This window comes from Pleurodeles waltl, chromosome 8 (genome assembly GCF_031143425.1).
Source record: "Pleurodeles waltl isolate 20211129_DDA chromosome 8, aPleWal1.hap1.20221129, whole genome shotgun sequence".
Taxonomy (NCBI): Eukaryota; Metazoa; Chordata; class Amphibia; order Caudata; family Salamandridae; genus Pleurodeles; species Pleurodeles waltl.
In genome coordinates, this window is record NC_090447.1 from 1449229259 (window position 1) to 1449245518 (window position 16260).

A 16260-nucleotide genomic window follows, 5' to 3' on the forward strand; every position below is an offset into this window, starting at 1 on the left:
TGAGTCTACCTCTTGGGCCTCAGCCCATGCTGTCAGGGATTTGATCAGGACATGCTTCCTGAGGTCAGTGGTTGCAGGCAACCCCCTTTCAGTACACAACCCCCTAAGCTGGACTACTGTCAGTGTGGGTAGGCTAGCCAGATCAAGCTCCATGGTTCCCTAGTTTTGTGTCAACAAAAACTTTTTGCAAAAATTGGAAACAAGAATTTAGAAAAATAAAAAAAATTCAATAATTGAAATTAATCCAAATTAAAAATTAAAAACAATGTTTGCACTAGGACAATTTAAAGGATTTTTAATTTGTTTTACCTAAAACTGTAATGTGATACTGAACACAAGTACAGGATCCCACCACTGCTCTCCAAAAATGTTGGAAAATGGGTTATTGGTAAGGGCAGGTAGGTAGCTACACTTAGCAATAGGCCACTAACCTCCACTAAGGTCCAGTTAGATCTCAGTAAATTAAACCCAGCTCAACCCTTGGTAGCTTGGCAATGAGCGTCAAGGCTTAACTTAGGATACAGAGTGTAAAGCATTCAAATATCACAAAACAGTAATTAAATAAAACACAGAAAACAGTTGAAAAATCCAAAACCAATTTAGAAAAATAGATTATATTTTTATCTTTAAAATGACACAAAAACGAATAAAATCGGATAAGGGGAACCGGAGATATGATTTTTTAAAGAATTATTGTTTTTTAACGCCTAGAAACAAAAAGCACCAATCGGGTCATCTGGTTGCACCTCGACCGGGGCAAAGTCAAAGTTTAAGGCCGACCGCGATGGAGCCCTGCTCGGCTACAGGCCGCGGGAGGCCTCGGTTAAAAGTTTACCTTCAGACTTAGTCGTTTTTTCAAGGTGAAAATCCTTCCACCGGGGAAAACCTGGATCTTGATCTGACGTCCTTGGAGCACTCCTCTGATACGCTGGCTGGGAGGTCCCGGTCAACTTTTTACCTTCGGACTTAGGCCCTCATTCCAACCGCGGCGGTCAATGACCGCAGGGTTGGTGGACCGCGGGAGCACCGCCGACAAGCCGGCGGTGCTCCAATGGGCATTCCGACCGCGGCGGTAAAGCCGTGGTCGGACCGGCAACACTGGCGGTCTCCCGCCAGTGTACCGCCGCCCATTGGAATCCTCCAAGGCTGCGCAGCTAGCTGCGCCGCCGAGGGGATTCCGACCCCCCCTACCGCCATCCAGTTCCCGGCGGTTCTCCCGCCGGGAACCGGATGGCGGTAGGGGGGGTCGCGGGGCCCCTGGGGGCCCCTGCAGTGCCCATGCCAATGGCATGGGCACTGCAGGGGCCCCCGTAAGAGGGCCCCGCTAGTATTTCACTGTCTGCATAGCAGACAGTGAAATACGCGACGGGTGCCGTAGCACCCGTCGCACCTTCCCACTCCGCCGGCTCGATTACGAGCCGGCTTCATGGTGGGAAGATCGTTTTCCCCTGGGCTGGCGGGCGGCCTTTCGGCGGCCGCCCGTCAGCCCAGGGGAAAAGTCAAAATACCCGCCGCGGTCTTGCGACCGCGGTACGGTATTTTGACGGCGGGACTTTGGCGGGCGGCCTCCGCCGCCCGCCAAGGTCCGAATGAGGGCCTTAGTCTCTTTTTCGGAGATTTTCTTTACCGGGACGAACCAGCAAATCAGGCCGGGTCGCGATTGAGGCAAGCCGGCTAGAGTTGCCGCGGCGGGTCAGTCCCTCTATGGAGCTTTTTTACAAAAGTTCTCCAAACTTCTCCAAACTTCTGGGGCTTCTCCCAGATGTCCTTTTAAGGTTCTTTTGAGGTCCACAGCTCACCCCAACGGTCCAGAAGTTCTGAGATGGTCCTTGGGGGTGCGGACTACAACTCCCAGAATGCACCTGGCGCAAACTCCTTTTTGGCCACTGGGCAGTGGCCAGCTGGTTGATTTCTTCAGGAGTTGGTGCAGGGGACTCTGGATAGCAATTTTTCACCAGTAGCAAACAAGGAGTCCCTCCTTGAACCAGTTGAAGCCAGACAAAGTCCTTCTTGTGGTGAAGCCCAAGTGTGCAGCTGGTGCAGTCCTTCTGAGTGCAGGTTCCAGGTGCAGGCCAGGGGTCCAGCAGGGCAGTCCTTCTTCTCCTTTGGTTCCTCCTTGTTGGAATCTGATGGGGATCTGAGGTGTGGGTGCAGGGTTGCCAGTTTTATCCTTGCTCCTGGGTGAAAAGCAGGGGGGTCCTGGTTCTCCAATCGGGTGCAGGGTCCTTCCCCTGTGATGACCACTTCCTGGGAAGTGTGGCTAAAATCAATCCCAGGAGGCAACATTCTCCAAAAATCCATCATGGCTGAATCTGATTTTTGGAGGTTACATCTGGCTGAGCCCACCCACTGGTGTGGCTAAAAATCATAAACACACCCCTTTCCTGCCCTCTCCTAATCTAATCAAGGGGGCACCTAGTTGTCTGGGGTTGCAGGATGTGGGAGTGTTGCTGGTTGCTCCAAATGTTCTTTTCTGCCTTTGAATACCAGTTTGGCAGCCCTCCCCCTTCCTGCCTCACCATCTGATGAGGGGAGATTCCCTCCCACAGGCACATTCCTTTGTGTGGAGCCAGGCCACTTCACACCTCATCAAGGCAGCCTGGTCAGGCTGCTAGAGGCTGGCCAATCAGGGCACAGCAGCAAAAACAATGCAGGGCTGAAATTGGCAACTTTTCAGGTAAAGTTTAAAACTCTTTACCTGAACAAGTTATGTTAAATCCCACAACTGGAAGTTGTGGGATTTATTATAACAATTATTTTGATACCAAACTCTTGGTATGCATCATTTAAGGAAACTTCACAAATTAAAATAAAGCCTCCCCATTCTAGCCTATGAAGGCCGTTTACTACAATGAGGGAAAAACGAAATTGGTTGTTTTTACCTCACCAGGGCTTATAAAACTATTTTAATAAAGTCCCTGCTTATAGTTACATGGCACCCAGCCCTAGGGGCACATAGGGCACACCTTAAGGGTGACTTATATGTAAAAATAAGGTAGTCTAAGACTTTGGAAGTACTGTTAATTCCAACTTCGAATTTGCATATAAATTTAATTTAAAAGCAGCCAGCAAGGCAGGCCTGCCTTTAAAATGACACTGGGCACCTCAGCAGTGCACCTATGGGTGCACTACCTATGCTGTGGTCCCTAAACCTACATGCCCTACCATATACTAGGGACTTATTGGTAGGTTAACTGAGCCAATTATAATTAGCCTAATTTGCATATCCATTTTACACAGAGCACTGGCCCTGGGACTAGTAAGCAGTACACAGGGCACAGCCAAGAGTCAGTAACCACCAGTACCTGTCCAAAAAGTGTGGGGGTGACCAGGGCAAGAAGGAGGACTTTCCTACAAATTGCAAATAGAAATGGCTGTCACAGGGTTAAATGTTGATTCTACCAGCTGCTATCCAACTCCTCTGAAATCATCAGCCTGCCAACTGCTGTTTTATAACCCTGCTAAAATTACCAATCTACTACCTCCACATTGATTAGAATGATGCAGTCAAAATCACAGGTGGAATAGACATTGTGATAGAGGATGCTTCACTGGCAACCCATGAGTACCTGCAATCTTTAGGACCTTCTGGTGCATCCACAGAGCCATTCTTGGAAATGCATCCAAGTGCAAGTACTTCTCACGTACCAAAGAAACAAAACAAACCACCATACCTCTGAATGTTTTATAATCTCATTAAATACCAGTCCACATACCCACACCCTGCACCAATTGCAAAGGAGGCGCAATTTGCACTTTATTGCTACAGCTCCTGAGTACAATGTCTACTCAAAACACAAAGTAATAAATAACTTTCACTTCAAACAAACTGATGTCAGAAGCTCTTCTGAATTGCTACCACTAGCCATAGAGTTCCCATTCTCTATAATACTCTTTATGCACACACTCAGTCGCTCATGAAAACATTTACTCACGTACTTGCTGACTCACATTCACTGGCTCACTCACTGTTTGACTTGGTCAGCGCCACAATCACTCACACTCACTCACTTTTTCTCTGCTTGCTGATATAGGCAGGAATATAAAATGTAGTCCTGAGTTGGTTCCATTAAGTGCTACCATAAATATATACTTTTTTCAGATAATGACCAAACCTGCAGCCACCATCACAGGAGTAAGAAAATAATAAAGAGGGATGACGAGAAGGTGGAGGAGGAGGTACCTGCCGTACCTGACGAAGGTGAAAAGAAACCAGAAGGTTGGTCAGCATTTTGCATTTAATATCCATATAAACAAAAAAACCATCACGTTTTCTTGAATCGATTCATCAAGGGGAGGTTCTATGGAGAATAACCACGATCATGAAAGTGCCATAGTGTGTACGTAGACCCTGGTATCAGAATATTGGAGCCTAAATAGCTACTGAAAAATAATGTGTCCCAAATATCATCTAAAACATATTGCGCAGTTCAAGTTAATAGTAGAAAATCTGCACCCAATTGAACAATATTTTCAGCAGTGATATTTAGGACAAGAAACTAGAGTTAGACAATAGTTTTGTCATCAATATATTTTGACATACAAGATGAAGGGGTTGAAAAAATTGTAGTTCATTTGTGAATGCTGGAACAGTTCCTGTTTAAGTCTCTCTTATTTTCATTCCGTGTTTGCACTCAGATTCTTTTATCTTTTTTAGTGTGAAGTTTTTAGACACATGCAGAAATGTTAGCATAATGCCTGTTTATAAACCACACTGATATGTTTTATTGTTTTCAGTTATGGATGTTGAAATGACATCATGGACGCTCAATGTATTGGCTGACATATTTTAATTATTTTTAGTTAAAGCAGCATATAATCAAGATGTGAATATAGATGGCACATTTATCACCATATTTGTTTCGTCTTGATGGTTTAGAGTTTGCAAGTGATTGGTTCTATAAACATAAGCTAAAATCAGTGATCAGACACAATAAAACACAGATATCTGACCATAGAGTACAGGGATTTCACACTAGGGCCATACACCCAGAGGTCACATCGGTTTGAAGCACCAACCAGCCTCAGTCAGAGGTGACACTGGGAGTAGTGCAGAGAAGTGGCCTTCAGGTTAGCACTGTTTTTCCTTCCTGGTAAAGCTGTGATAGAATATAACTGAAAGGCGTTTTAACTTGCAAAAAACAGGCATGCAGTGTGATCCATTTTAAGAAACTCAAACAGGTTTGTTATTTATTGCTTCAGATAAAATTTAGCTTTAAGTATAGAAATAGCTTTAGATTTAGGTATAGTTTGAAGAAATTAGATATGTATCTTTTCCCCTTAAGAAAACAAGAAGAACAGCAGGAAAAACAAAACAGACAACTGACAATAAAACAAGGAAAATGGCAGAACCAAGAGCACAGAACTTGAAATCATGAGCGAAATGATGAATAAGTGAACCACTTATAAACTTGAACCTATTATGAAAATATGGATGCTTGAGCATCTGCAATTAAACATAGTCTTTTCAATGTTTTGGTGACACACCTCTTGTGCAGTGCCTAATATGGTAATAAGACTGCATGTTTAGGGCAGCACCACCACCGAGTGTGGGAGACTGAGTCAATGCCACACAGATTGGAAGCTGTTGGCCTAACTCTTCTTAGACAGACCCCACTTCGGCAGATCATAAAACCACTAGAGCCTCATTTAGAAGGTTAAGGAGCACACATGACCCACAGCCTCAGCCATAGCCATAGCCATAGCGGAGAGGGGCAGCATTCCATGCTGTGCCAGATGTCGGGGCATCCAGAGCCAAAGTGACTTGATCCATGAAGGCTGGCTCATAAAATGTGTCACAAAGCAACCACAACCTCATGGAACAATTCCAGCAATGAACTCTCATCGAAACCATCATTAGATTTATTTCTACAGAAAGTGCTTGCTAGTGGACAAGACACACTTCAATTTCATGTTTTAAAGAGCACCATAAGCAATGGTAAACGGGCTGCACACAGCAGAATACTGCCCGAAATGACATTGACCAGTCCTTCTTCCAACAGTGCAACTCCAAAGTACTGCATCCCGAATTAACAACACAATTGGGTTGGTGGGACTGCAAACACTCCTTGTAGCTGAGATGGGGCAGCCATTGCGAATCAAAAATAGTAACAGCAAGATACTGCCAATTAACCTCAAGACAATTAGGAAACCTCCAAAAGCACTCATATAAGTGACTGAATGGCTGAATGTTTTACTCCAAAGACATTCTGGATTGTACTTATAAATTCTGAACCAACAGCCTTAAAAAGTGTACAATCCCTGTGGTGTTAGATACATAAAAAATGTGACTCACCAATCAACCAAAATGTCTTGGAAATCTCGTATATAAAGGGGAATGTATCTCATCTGATGATCTTGCCACTTGCAAGACATATGACTCATGGGCAGATGTAAATGCCATATGTTTTTGAAACAATAGTGCCTTTAGTCTGCATAATAGACCAATGTTGACTTTGCCCACGTTGTAAAAATTATATTGTTTTGAATAAAGTCAATAGCACAGGACAAAGTGTTGTTTAATTTGTATATATTAGTGGATAGTGTGTTCATACCATTGTCGACAATAGCTAAAGCTTTCTTTAAACTATTCCTAATCTATTTGCCTTAAATGAGCAGCTTCCATTTGCAAAAGCTTCAAAATTTCATTATATATTGCACATAGAAATCTTTTGGAGTGTGGTTTTCTAGGACCTAACAAGAAATATTGTAAGTCTTTATCTTCAGAAAGGAGAGAGAGGTGTTCTTTTACAGCTGTTAATGTGGAAGTTTACAACCATTGCTGACATAATGTACCCACGTTGTATGTGGTGGCGATACCTGAATGCTGTGTGATGACATAACGAGGGTCTGGTCTGCTCACTCCAAACCCCCCACATGGAGTTGATAAAAAGCATATGACAAATCATTTGTGTCCACTGGCCACAATAACCACCCATTGGGACCTTTAAGAAATTAATTAAAGGTACCTTTCTGAACCATACCATTGAACTGCTCTTCTGTAAAGTTCACAATTTTCTGCCAATTTTCAAATTTAGCTGTGGAGGGAATAATAGTCACATTCATTTCTTTTACTTTTGTTAACTCAAGGCAAGTTGTTTGCTGAACAGTGTAATTCAGAAAAGTAATTTGTAACTGAATTAAACATGCTCTAAACAAAGCTTATGTGCTTTGTATCTGCCAGTCTTTCATTCCCCATACCATTTACTTTTTCCAATAGTCATAGCCTTGTATGGCCAACTGGGAAGCAAATGCATCAGAATAAATTTATTTAGTGTTGGTTAGCACTATTTTCCTTCATGTTGATGTTGGTAACTTGAAATAATATGACTCTGCATTTGTAACATCATGCCCAAAAAAAGGGTGACTTTCTCTAGATATGTTTTAGAACTCCCCAATGGTGGAGTCCTACAGTGTTCCCATTGTGTGTAATTAAAAACTATTCTTGGAGTACTAGCCAAATGTAAATTATGATGTCCACAATAATGGTAACAGAACATTTCCCCATAATTTGCAGTATTTAAATACATATCTTCACTTTCAAACACAGTATAAAATATAAGCTCAGAAAGAATCCCAGTTATTAGAAACAACCCCAGGTATAATAATGTCATTCATTGGAATTTTAGAAACATATAGGATTTGTATCATTGGTCCAAATTTGCCCAAATATATGAAAAGGTACTTTATCCCAAACAACCCCATCAGACAAGTCTCTTTGTACTTTGTGAGACGACAAATAAAGCTTTAAAACCCCATCCACCAGTTTAACAGCAGAGCATTCAAGAAGATAATGGGCATTCATAAGCAGAAAGCAGACAATAACAAATCCAAACCATAGAAAGAAAGCAAGCAATGCAAATATAATCCACAGATAACACAATGGATGAATCAAATATTTGCATTCAAGTCATTTAAAAGGCTTACGTATTCCATGTGCTGATGCAATAAGTTGTGCTGAAGAACTTGAAGAAAAATCATCAACGTCAGCAAAATAACCAGAAGCAGTTTGTGGAAAAACTGGAGCCAGTGCTGGAGAAAGGGAAATGGTAGAAGTATCCGAGGGGGATTCGTCCTAGACAATCCCATCTGCTTGTGTTAGGTTTGTAAATTGCAGATTAACATTTTGGACATTTCCTGTGCTTATATAGTAACTGGAATCAACAAAAGTTCATCCCCAGCCCTCCCAAATCTCAGGGAAATCATTTTAGTGTTATTTAATGCTTGATCAGATATCTCCTGTATAGTAGTGAGAGGGGCAAGGGAACTACCCAGGAATCCTTGTGGCCTATGTTGCAGGATCAGCAACATGATGCAACTTCATGTGATCAATAGAGACAAAGCAGTTGTCTTTAGAACCAGGTGTTGGAATGACAGTTATTGTACTTGTATTCCAAGAACAAGCACAGGTGCCCTGTAGGATGGGCCAAATTCCTTCTTCAGAGGAATCTTTTCACAAACCAAATCCCAACTTTTTGAACCCAGCCTATGAATGTTGTTGAATCCCTCATTCCCAAGGTGGCGGCATATGCTGGGAAATGTTCATCTCAGAACTGTTGTAATTCCTGCAAGACGGTGACATGTTCATTTATGTCAAAAGGTGTTTGTTGCCACTGCACCAGGACCATCAAGATCTGGGATGTACATAGGGATGCCGATCGGGACTTCATAAAGGGTACAGCCTCCCAAAGATATTCTAGGCAGATTATTTAATGATCTCTGGACTCATACAAGTGATGGATCCAACTACAACATGAGCCTAGAAGTCTAGCTCTTAAGGATGGCTTTAAGTCCTGGTATTTTCTTTCCACTACCGAATTTCCCTTGGGATGGTGTGACTAGAATAATGCACTGTAACACCCATTGTTCCCATGGCATCCCTGTATGCCCTAGAGGCAAAATCAGGGACCTGGTCCGAGTGGAATGCTGCGACTGCATATGGCCCAATAAAGACTTTCAAATTTTTAATAACAGTTCGAGCATCAGCCAATCATTGTGGCCACACCCCTAAGAATCTGGAGCAAGAGTCTACTGCAACTAGAATGTATTTGTATGCACCATCTGAATTTAGAGGACCGCAATGGGCCAAGAACACACACTGAATAGGATTGCTTGATATCAGGAGGGGTGTTGTGGTGGGCGTTTAATGGTGGAATCTTTAATTTGTTGACAGATGTCACAGATAAGGAAATACTGCTTGGCCTGTTTATATAGTCCATGCCACCAATAGTGTTTTTGTAGAAGACAGATGGTAGCCGCCACCCCAGCATGGGCAGAAGCAATACCCTCATGAGCTGTTTGGATTTCTTATAACCTACGATATTGGTTGGGGATCACACGATCACCCACCCCTGGTATTGTCACAAAGGCAATGTTTTGGGCACTTAAATTGTAGGAATATTTGGTGGAGTATGCTTTGATAAAGGCTTGCCATCAGTAGAAGCATCATAGCAGCTGAAATGTCATCATCCACCCTCTTTTGAGAACGAGTTATCAGAGCAAGAGATGCCTTAGCAACTGGAGATGTGGCAGCTTCATCAGCCAATGAGTTTCCTACAACATGTATTCCAACATGCTGGTGGCCCAATGTATGTATTACATGAGCCTGTGGCAGTTTGCCTTTAAGACCTGCCACTTTCCCCCACAAACGTTTAGGTCTTAAGGTATTTCCTTCCGAATCTCCGAACCCATTAAGGCGCCAGTAGTATACGTGTTCATCAAAGAACTGGACACAATAATATGAATCACACACAATAAGTGTAGGGAGTTCAGGACCAGGATGTTCCAGTACCAAAAGTAATGCTTTAAGCTCAGCAAGTTGTACAATTCCCCAGGCACTACATGTAGGTTTGTAGCGGAACTTGGCCTTCTGGACCTCATTGCATGCTCTTCTCAACTCTCCCTCTGTCTCAGTGATGAACTCAGGGCAATCAGTACGCCCACGTTCCCTAGACTTGTCTGTGCTACTTGCAAATGTGTCATCAATTGCCTGCACCCAGCCAACTCCATCATCTGCGTAACCACAACATGTTCCTGTGATTTGTCTGGGAAGGTGGGCCAGACCGCTGAGCAAAATGCGCCAGGATGGCGTAGTACAAAAACTGCTGTGATCCTAGTTGATAAAAATTTTGTAAAGGTCTCCCACGCTCTACCACAACCCCTCCATTTTCTGCACTTCCTATCCAGACCCAGAGAAGCAACCAGTTGCAGCACCCAAAGATGCTGATCATCCGCAAGCGAGGCCCTTCAGACCCTGCTCACCAGTATTTGTCATACCCCTGCTGTCAAGCATAAAAGATACAGGAGTGCTTTGGGACTCCCTTCCCCATCATGAGTAGCTCCGGTAGGGTGTAGGGGTCATGCAAGCCCATCAGAAGAGCCCTCTCCCAGTTAGGGTCATCATCAATCCAGCATAGTGCATGCTAGAGCTGGGTAGCTGCTTAGTATAGAAAGAGGTCTATGAGTCCCAGCCCCCCTCATCCCTAGCCACAGTAGCTCCTCCTTCTTCCCCATACAATCCCAGAGCACACAACAGCTTATCATGCCAAAATAAATGTGCTGTAAGGTATCAGTCACATCACATTTTGTAGTACATCGCAGCAGGAACACCATTTTGGACAAAGAGGTGAGTCCCATGCTCGAGAGAGGCAGGGTGTCCCAAAACTCCACAACCATTCCAGACCATCTAGCTATCATCACACATTTAAGTATTAGTGGGCTGTAGAGCAGCTCCCCACTAATATTCCCAGGTAACAGAATTTGTCCAGCTCCCACTGTAGCCCCTGCCCCAAGAGAGAGCCTCAGCCGTGGGTCTCAGTTTTGCCAACAGAAACTGCCTAGATTTTGTTGTGTTCATTGTCAGTCAGGACATTCTAACAAAGTCTCCTATTAGACCTGGCATCCTTGGCGTGGTCTCCCCTATCTTTTTTAACTCTGCTTTCCATGTTTTGACTGTGTACTGGACTTCATTTTTGCTGGTTTTGTTACTTTGGGCACTATACCACTGCTGACCAGTGCTAAAGTGCAAGCGCTCCCTGTGTAAAATGTATGTGTAATTGGCTTTTCCATGATTGGCATATTTGATTTACTAGTAAGTCCCTAGTAACGTGCACTAGAGGTGCCCAGGGCCTGTAAATCAAATGCTACTAGTGGGCCTGAAGCACTGGTTGTGCCACCCATAGGAGTAGCCCAGTAAACATGTCTCAGACCTGCCACTTCAGTGTCTGCGCATACTGGCACTGCCAATTCGACCTGGCAAGTACGTTCCCTTTTTATACACGTAAGACACCCCTAAGGTAGGCCCTGGGTAGCCCAGTAGACAGGATGCAGTATATGTTAAAGGTGGGACATGTACTGATGTTTTCTATATGCCCTAACAGTTAAATCCTGTCAAATTCGTTTTTCACTGTTGCAAAGCCTATCTCTCTCATAGGTTAACATAGGGGCTGCCTTTAAATAACTTTTAAGTGCAATTTCCCTTTGAGAGCAGATAGAGATATGGAGTTTCGGGTCCGTGAACACCCAATTTAAATAGACACATTTTGGTAACGTTGTTTTTTAAATTGTTTGTTTGAAAATGCCACTTTCAGAAAGTGGGCATTTTCTTGCGAAAGCCATTTTGTGACTCTGCCTGTTTGTGTTTTCCCTGTCTGGGTCAGGCTGACAGTTGGGCTGTTTGTGAATCCCCTCTAGACAGTGACACAAAGGGAGCTGAGGTACAGCCTGCATATCCTGTTGAGCCACCTGGGCTACAGTGGAGGGAGGAGTGGTTATTTACACCTGAAAGGGATGTGCTTGCCCTCACACAATGCAGTCTACAACCCCCTGGTGTGTGTTTGGGACCAGGTCTGGGCAAAGCAGTATCTTGTGAACAACAGAGACTTTCCTTTTTAGTTTGCCAACTTTAAAGGCAGAAAGGGGTCCCAAAACCCCAGATTTTAGATTACTTCTGGGACCAACAGGAACCTCTGCCAAGGAGAAGAGCTGAAGAGCTGAAGAGAAGTGCTGCCCCTGCCTGTGACTGTGTTTTGCTGGGCTATCCTGCAGTTGCTGCTTCTGCCTGAGGAAGTGGACAAAGACTGGACTTTGTGGTATATTCCTACATAAGAAGTTTCTCCAAGGGCTTGGACTGAGCTTGCCCCCTGTTTTGAAGTTTCAGCGCCATCAAAGACTTCCTCTGCCAGCACCTGGTTTCTCTGCTGAGACTGCTGCCCTGCCAAGTCGTGCCCTATCCTTTCCCTGGGCCTTTGAAAGGTGAAGCTAGTGGAACAAGGACTGAAATCCAAGCACAGGAAGCCGTGCCTGGAAATGCACCACCTGCAAAGCGGCAGTAGAAATGACGTACCACACACTTCGCTGCTGAAATCGACGCACCACCGGTATCGCGGCTGGGAAATAGGCATCTCACCTGCATCCCGGCTGGAGAAACGACACAACACCCGCTTGCGGCTGCTAAAATTGACTCAACCCCCACGCAGCGCAGTTTTCCGTCACTGTGCGGACGGATTTCACCTGCATTTTCGTTTGGTGTCAAATTCATTGTGACACTGATCCGACGTGCCCAGTCTGGAAATCGACGCATCATTCTCTTGTGGGAGAGAAGAACAACGCAGCGCCTACCCGACTGGAGAAGAAACGATGCACGGCCTCACTTGCGAGTAAGGAATCAACGCAACCCTGACTTTTCCAATGCATGCTCGCCTGTGTGGCTTTATTTGTGACGCAAACCAGGTACTTTGTGTAACAACAACATTTCCATTGTTTTCTATTAAGTAAGAATCTGTTCTTTTGAAAATTCATATCTTGACTTGTGTATGTTCAATTTTTGTTGTTTTGGTCTTGTTCGATTTCGATAAATATTACATATTTTTCTAAACTGGTGTTGTCCATTTTGTAGTGTTTTCACTATATTACCGTGTGTTGTTACATATACCTTACACATTGCCTTTGAGATAAGTCTGACTGCTTGTGTCGAGCTACCAAGTGGGTGAGCAGGGGTTGTCTTAGAAGTGTAACTCCCTTACTCTGACTAGAGTGAAGGTTCCTGCTTGGACAGAGTGCAAACTGACTGCCAAACAGAGACCCCATTTCTAACATCAGGGTTGAATGAATTGACTTGCACTAGGGGCAGACATGGGTGCTCAGTAAGAATATATGCACCTCTCAGCTGGCAGCCCCCCATTGCAGTAGAGTTGGTATGCCCTTTGCATTGACTTTCCATAGGGGTTTAGAACTAGCTGAAATATGTAAATTCTCTTTGTTTCTCCAGTTCTCAATGTCCGTCGGGTCAAGGAGGGGAAAGCCAGATGGTTTGGAAATTTGCTGAACTTTGACCTTTTTGTCCTTTTCTTGTCTTTTTGACCAACTTAAGCATAGGCTGAGGAAAGGTCTCCACTGGACCTGCAAATTCCTTATTGCATAGTTGGACTTTGCCAAAAATAATGCGGCTGAGTAGTAAGTTGGACACAACTTACTGGCAGGGGGACTGGTGGTGCATTTGATGGAAGTAGATCAACTCCCTCAATAAGTGTTTCAATAGCTCTAATGGAGCAATTGGAAGCAATGCTCTGAAGGTTTGGTTTCTTTTTGCAATCACCTGTTGGCAGTGAATCACTGGCTATGCGCTTCCCCAATATTTGTTGGCCTGCAGTGGATTGAAAAAGTAGAAGACCACATAAATAATATCGAACTTCAATAACCTTAAAATTAGCTGAGCGAAGGCATAAATCTCTAGGGGTCAAAGAACAGAACCAACAGGTTGGCCCAGCCCAGCATCTTCTGGGCTCTGACCTGCACAGACAAGCCCACTCTTGGCCCACTCTTCACTCTGACATGCACCCAGGTGTCCCATGTGAATGCTTAAATGTGGATAAATGCGCTGTTAATAGGCATGCATTGTGTACCCTCCTCAGTGACAGCAGGGGAGAGCTGGGGGGGGTGCAGTCCTTCCCCAGCTGATGCTTAACATTCTAAGTTTGTGCCCTATGCTGCAGGAGACTAGAAGTGCTTAAATGCACTGTGAAATGGCGCGTAGCATGTCTTCTCCTCAATGACAGCAAGGGAATGCTGGGAGATGTAGTCCTACCCCAGCTGGTGCTCAAAGTTTGTGCCCCATGCTGGGGGAGTCCAGAATCACTTAAATGTGCTGTGAAATAATGTGCAGTGTGCCCTTCCCTCAGTGATAGCAAGGGAATGCTGGGAAATGAAGTTCCATCCCAGGTAGTGCTCAACTATGTTACATTATATGCACAGAACTGGGAGAAAATGTAACTCAATGTCACATTGTGAGAAAACAGGGCTGATTGCAGAGGCCCCATAACTTTTTGCCCCCATTTTCCTCTTTTTGCTGGTGTTTTCCTGACTTTGATGGTGCCCTGGGTACTGCTAACCAGTCCCAGGGCCTGTGCTCTGTGTAAAATCAATATGCAAATTAGGCAATTAGCCTAATTTGCTCTGTGCTCTGTGTAAAATCAATATGCAAATTAGGCAATTAGCCTAATTTGCATATTGGTTTTACACAGAGCACAGGCCCTGGGACTGGTTAGCAGTACACAGGGCACCATCAAAGTCAGGAAAACACCAGCAAAAAGAGGAAAATGGGGGCAAAAAGTTATGGGGCCTCTGCAATCAGCCCTGTTTTCTCACACAACCCCCCCCCAGCCCACACGCCCAGGAGACTCAGCCCAACCCTGGGAAAGTCTTCCTGGCTTGTTAGGCGAGGAAGACAGTGAAGAAAACTGGCTGTCCCTTTGCAGGGCCTACTCTGCCTTATATCCTCCTGTCAGGGTCACTCCCTATGGGTAGTGAAGCCATCCCAACAGTAAAAGGACCCAACTCAAACTGAAACTTTCCTCTAGGGGGGTCTTCCTCCTTTCTCTCTGCCAACTTGGGTAGTGAGGTGCCCACCTCCCCTACTCCAAACTTTGCTAGGGCAACACCTAGCTTACCCAAAGAGGTCACCCAACACTTGAGCAACCCCACCATGACCAATAGGGTCAGGGGGCCTACTTTGCTATTGGCCCTGGGGTCTGCCTCCCAGGCCAAGTACAGTGCTGCCAGGAAGGCTAGCACCCAGCAGAGGCTACTGACAGCTGTCAGTACCCAGAACCACACCCTAAGCTCTCCACTGACAGGTGGCTGAGCTGCTTTAGGGGCAACGTTGGGGTCCTGGCACCCCTCTTGCTGTCTAGAGTGGGGGGCTACCACCTCCTGTGGCAGACACCCTCCTTCCACTCTCCCTTCTGTCAGTGCAGGGGCAACACCTTGCATCTGGACAGCTGCCTGACTACTCAGGACTTCCTTGGGGTCAGGTGAGGCCTCACCAGTGCCAACTCTGGGCTCCCCCCCTACTGGGGCAGAAGGCCTTTGGCTCCCTGGAACTCTCTTTAAGAGTGGCATACCCTTCCTTTTCTTCTTTCCTTTTCTTGGGGACCCCTGTCTCCTAACTGTAGGGACTGACTCCCCAGGACTTTGGGTTGGGGGGGCGCCCTGGGCGACCACCCCATCTGTGACCAGACTCACCTCTGGGAGGTCATTGCCCAGGATACAATCTAGGGGAAGGTCAGCACTGACTACCACCCTAATCCAGTCAAGGATACCCTCCCTCTCTAGGGGCACTATGGCTACAGGTTTGGAGGTGACCTCCCCTGTGGCTATCCTGACTTTCTTTGTCTTTCCTGGGACATACATGTCTGGGGTCACTAACCGGTCACTCACTATAGTGTGACTGGCACAGGTGTCTCTCAGGCCAGTGGTAGGGATCCCATTCACTTGAATGTGGTGGAAGTGCCTACTCCCACCCTCAGGGATCACCAGCTTACCACCTGGTCCTGTCTCCCAGCTCAATGCTAGGAGGACTTCATCATCTGAGGAATCCTCCTCTATGGCTACACTGGACAGCCCAGTGCTAACCACCTTCTTTGGACAGGCTGCATCTCCTCTGAAGTGACCTGTCTGCTGACAGTCAAAGCAAGCCCAAGAGTTTTTTTAACCCTGGGTCTCCCTGTCTCTGCTTGTCAGAGTGGGAGTGGGATTTACTCTCCTCCTTCTTAGGGTTCTGGGGTACAGAGGGAGTCTCTGTGGTGGGCTTACCACCTCCCTCCTTAGGTTTTTGGGGACCTATCCCCCCCTTCTTGGAGTCTCCCCCCTGGGACTTGACAACCACCCTGGTTCTCAACCACTCATCAGCTGCCTCCCCTAGCTCTCTAGGGTTGGTCTGCTTAGAGTCCACTAGATGCTGGCGTAACCTTTCTTGGATACAAT

At 45.4% G+C, this 16260-nt stretch overlaps 1 protein-coding gene across 1 annotated transcript in view; it reads left to right on the forward strand.

Annotated features, from left to right (window-relative positions):
* LOC138249254 (trefoil factor 2-like) overlaps nucleotides 1–16260 on the forward strand; it is a 107196-nt gene that overhangs the window by 40441 nt on the left and 50495 nt on the right. Inside the window, exon 3 of the mRNA XM_069203225.1 lies at nucleotides 4103–4219. Coding sequence (XP_069059326.1) covers nucleotides 4103–4219 — 117 coding nt within the window. The remainder of the gene's footprint in view (nucleotides 1–4102; nucleotides 4220–16260) is intronic.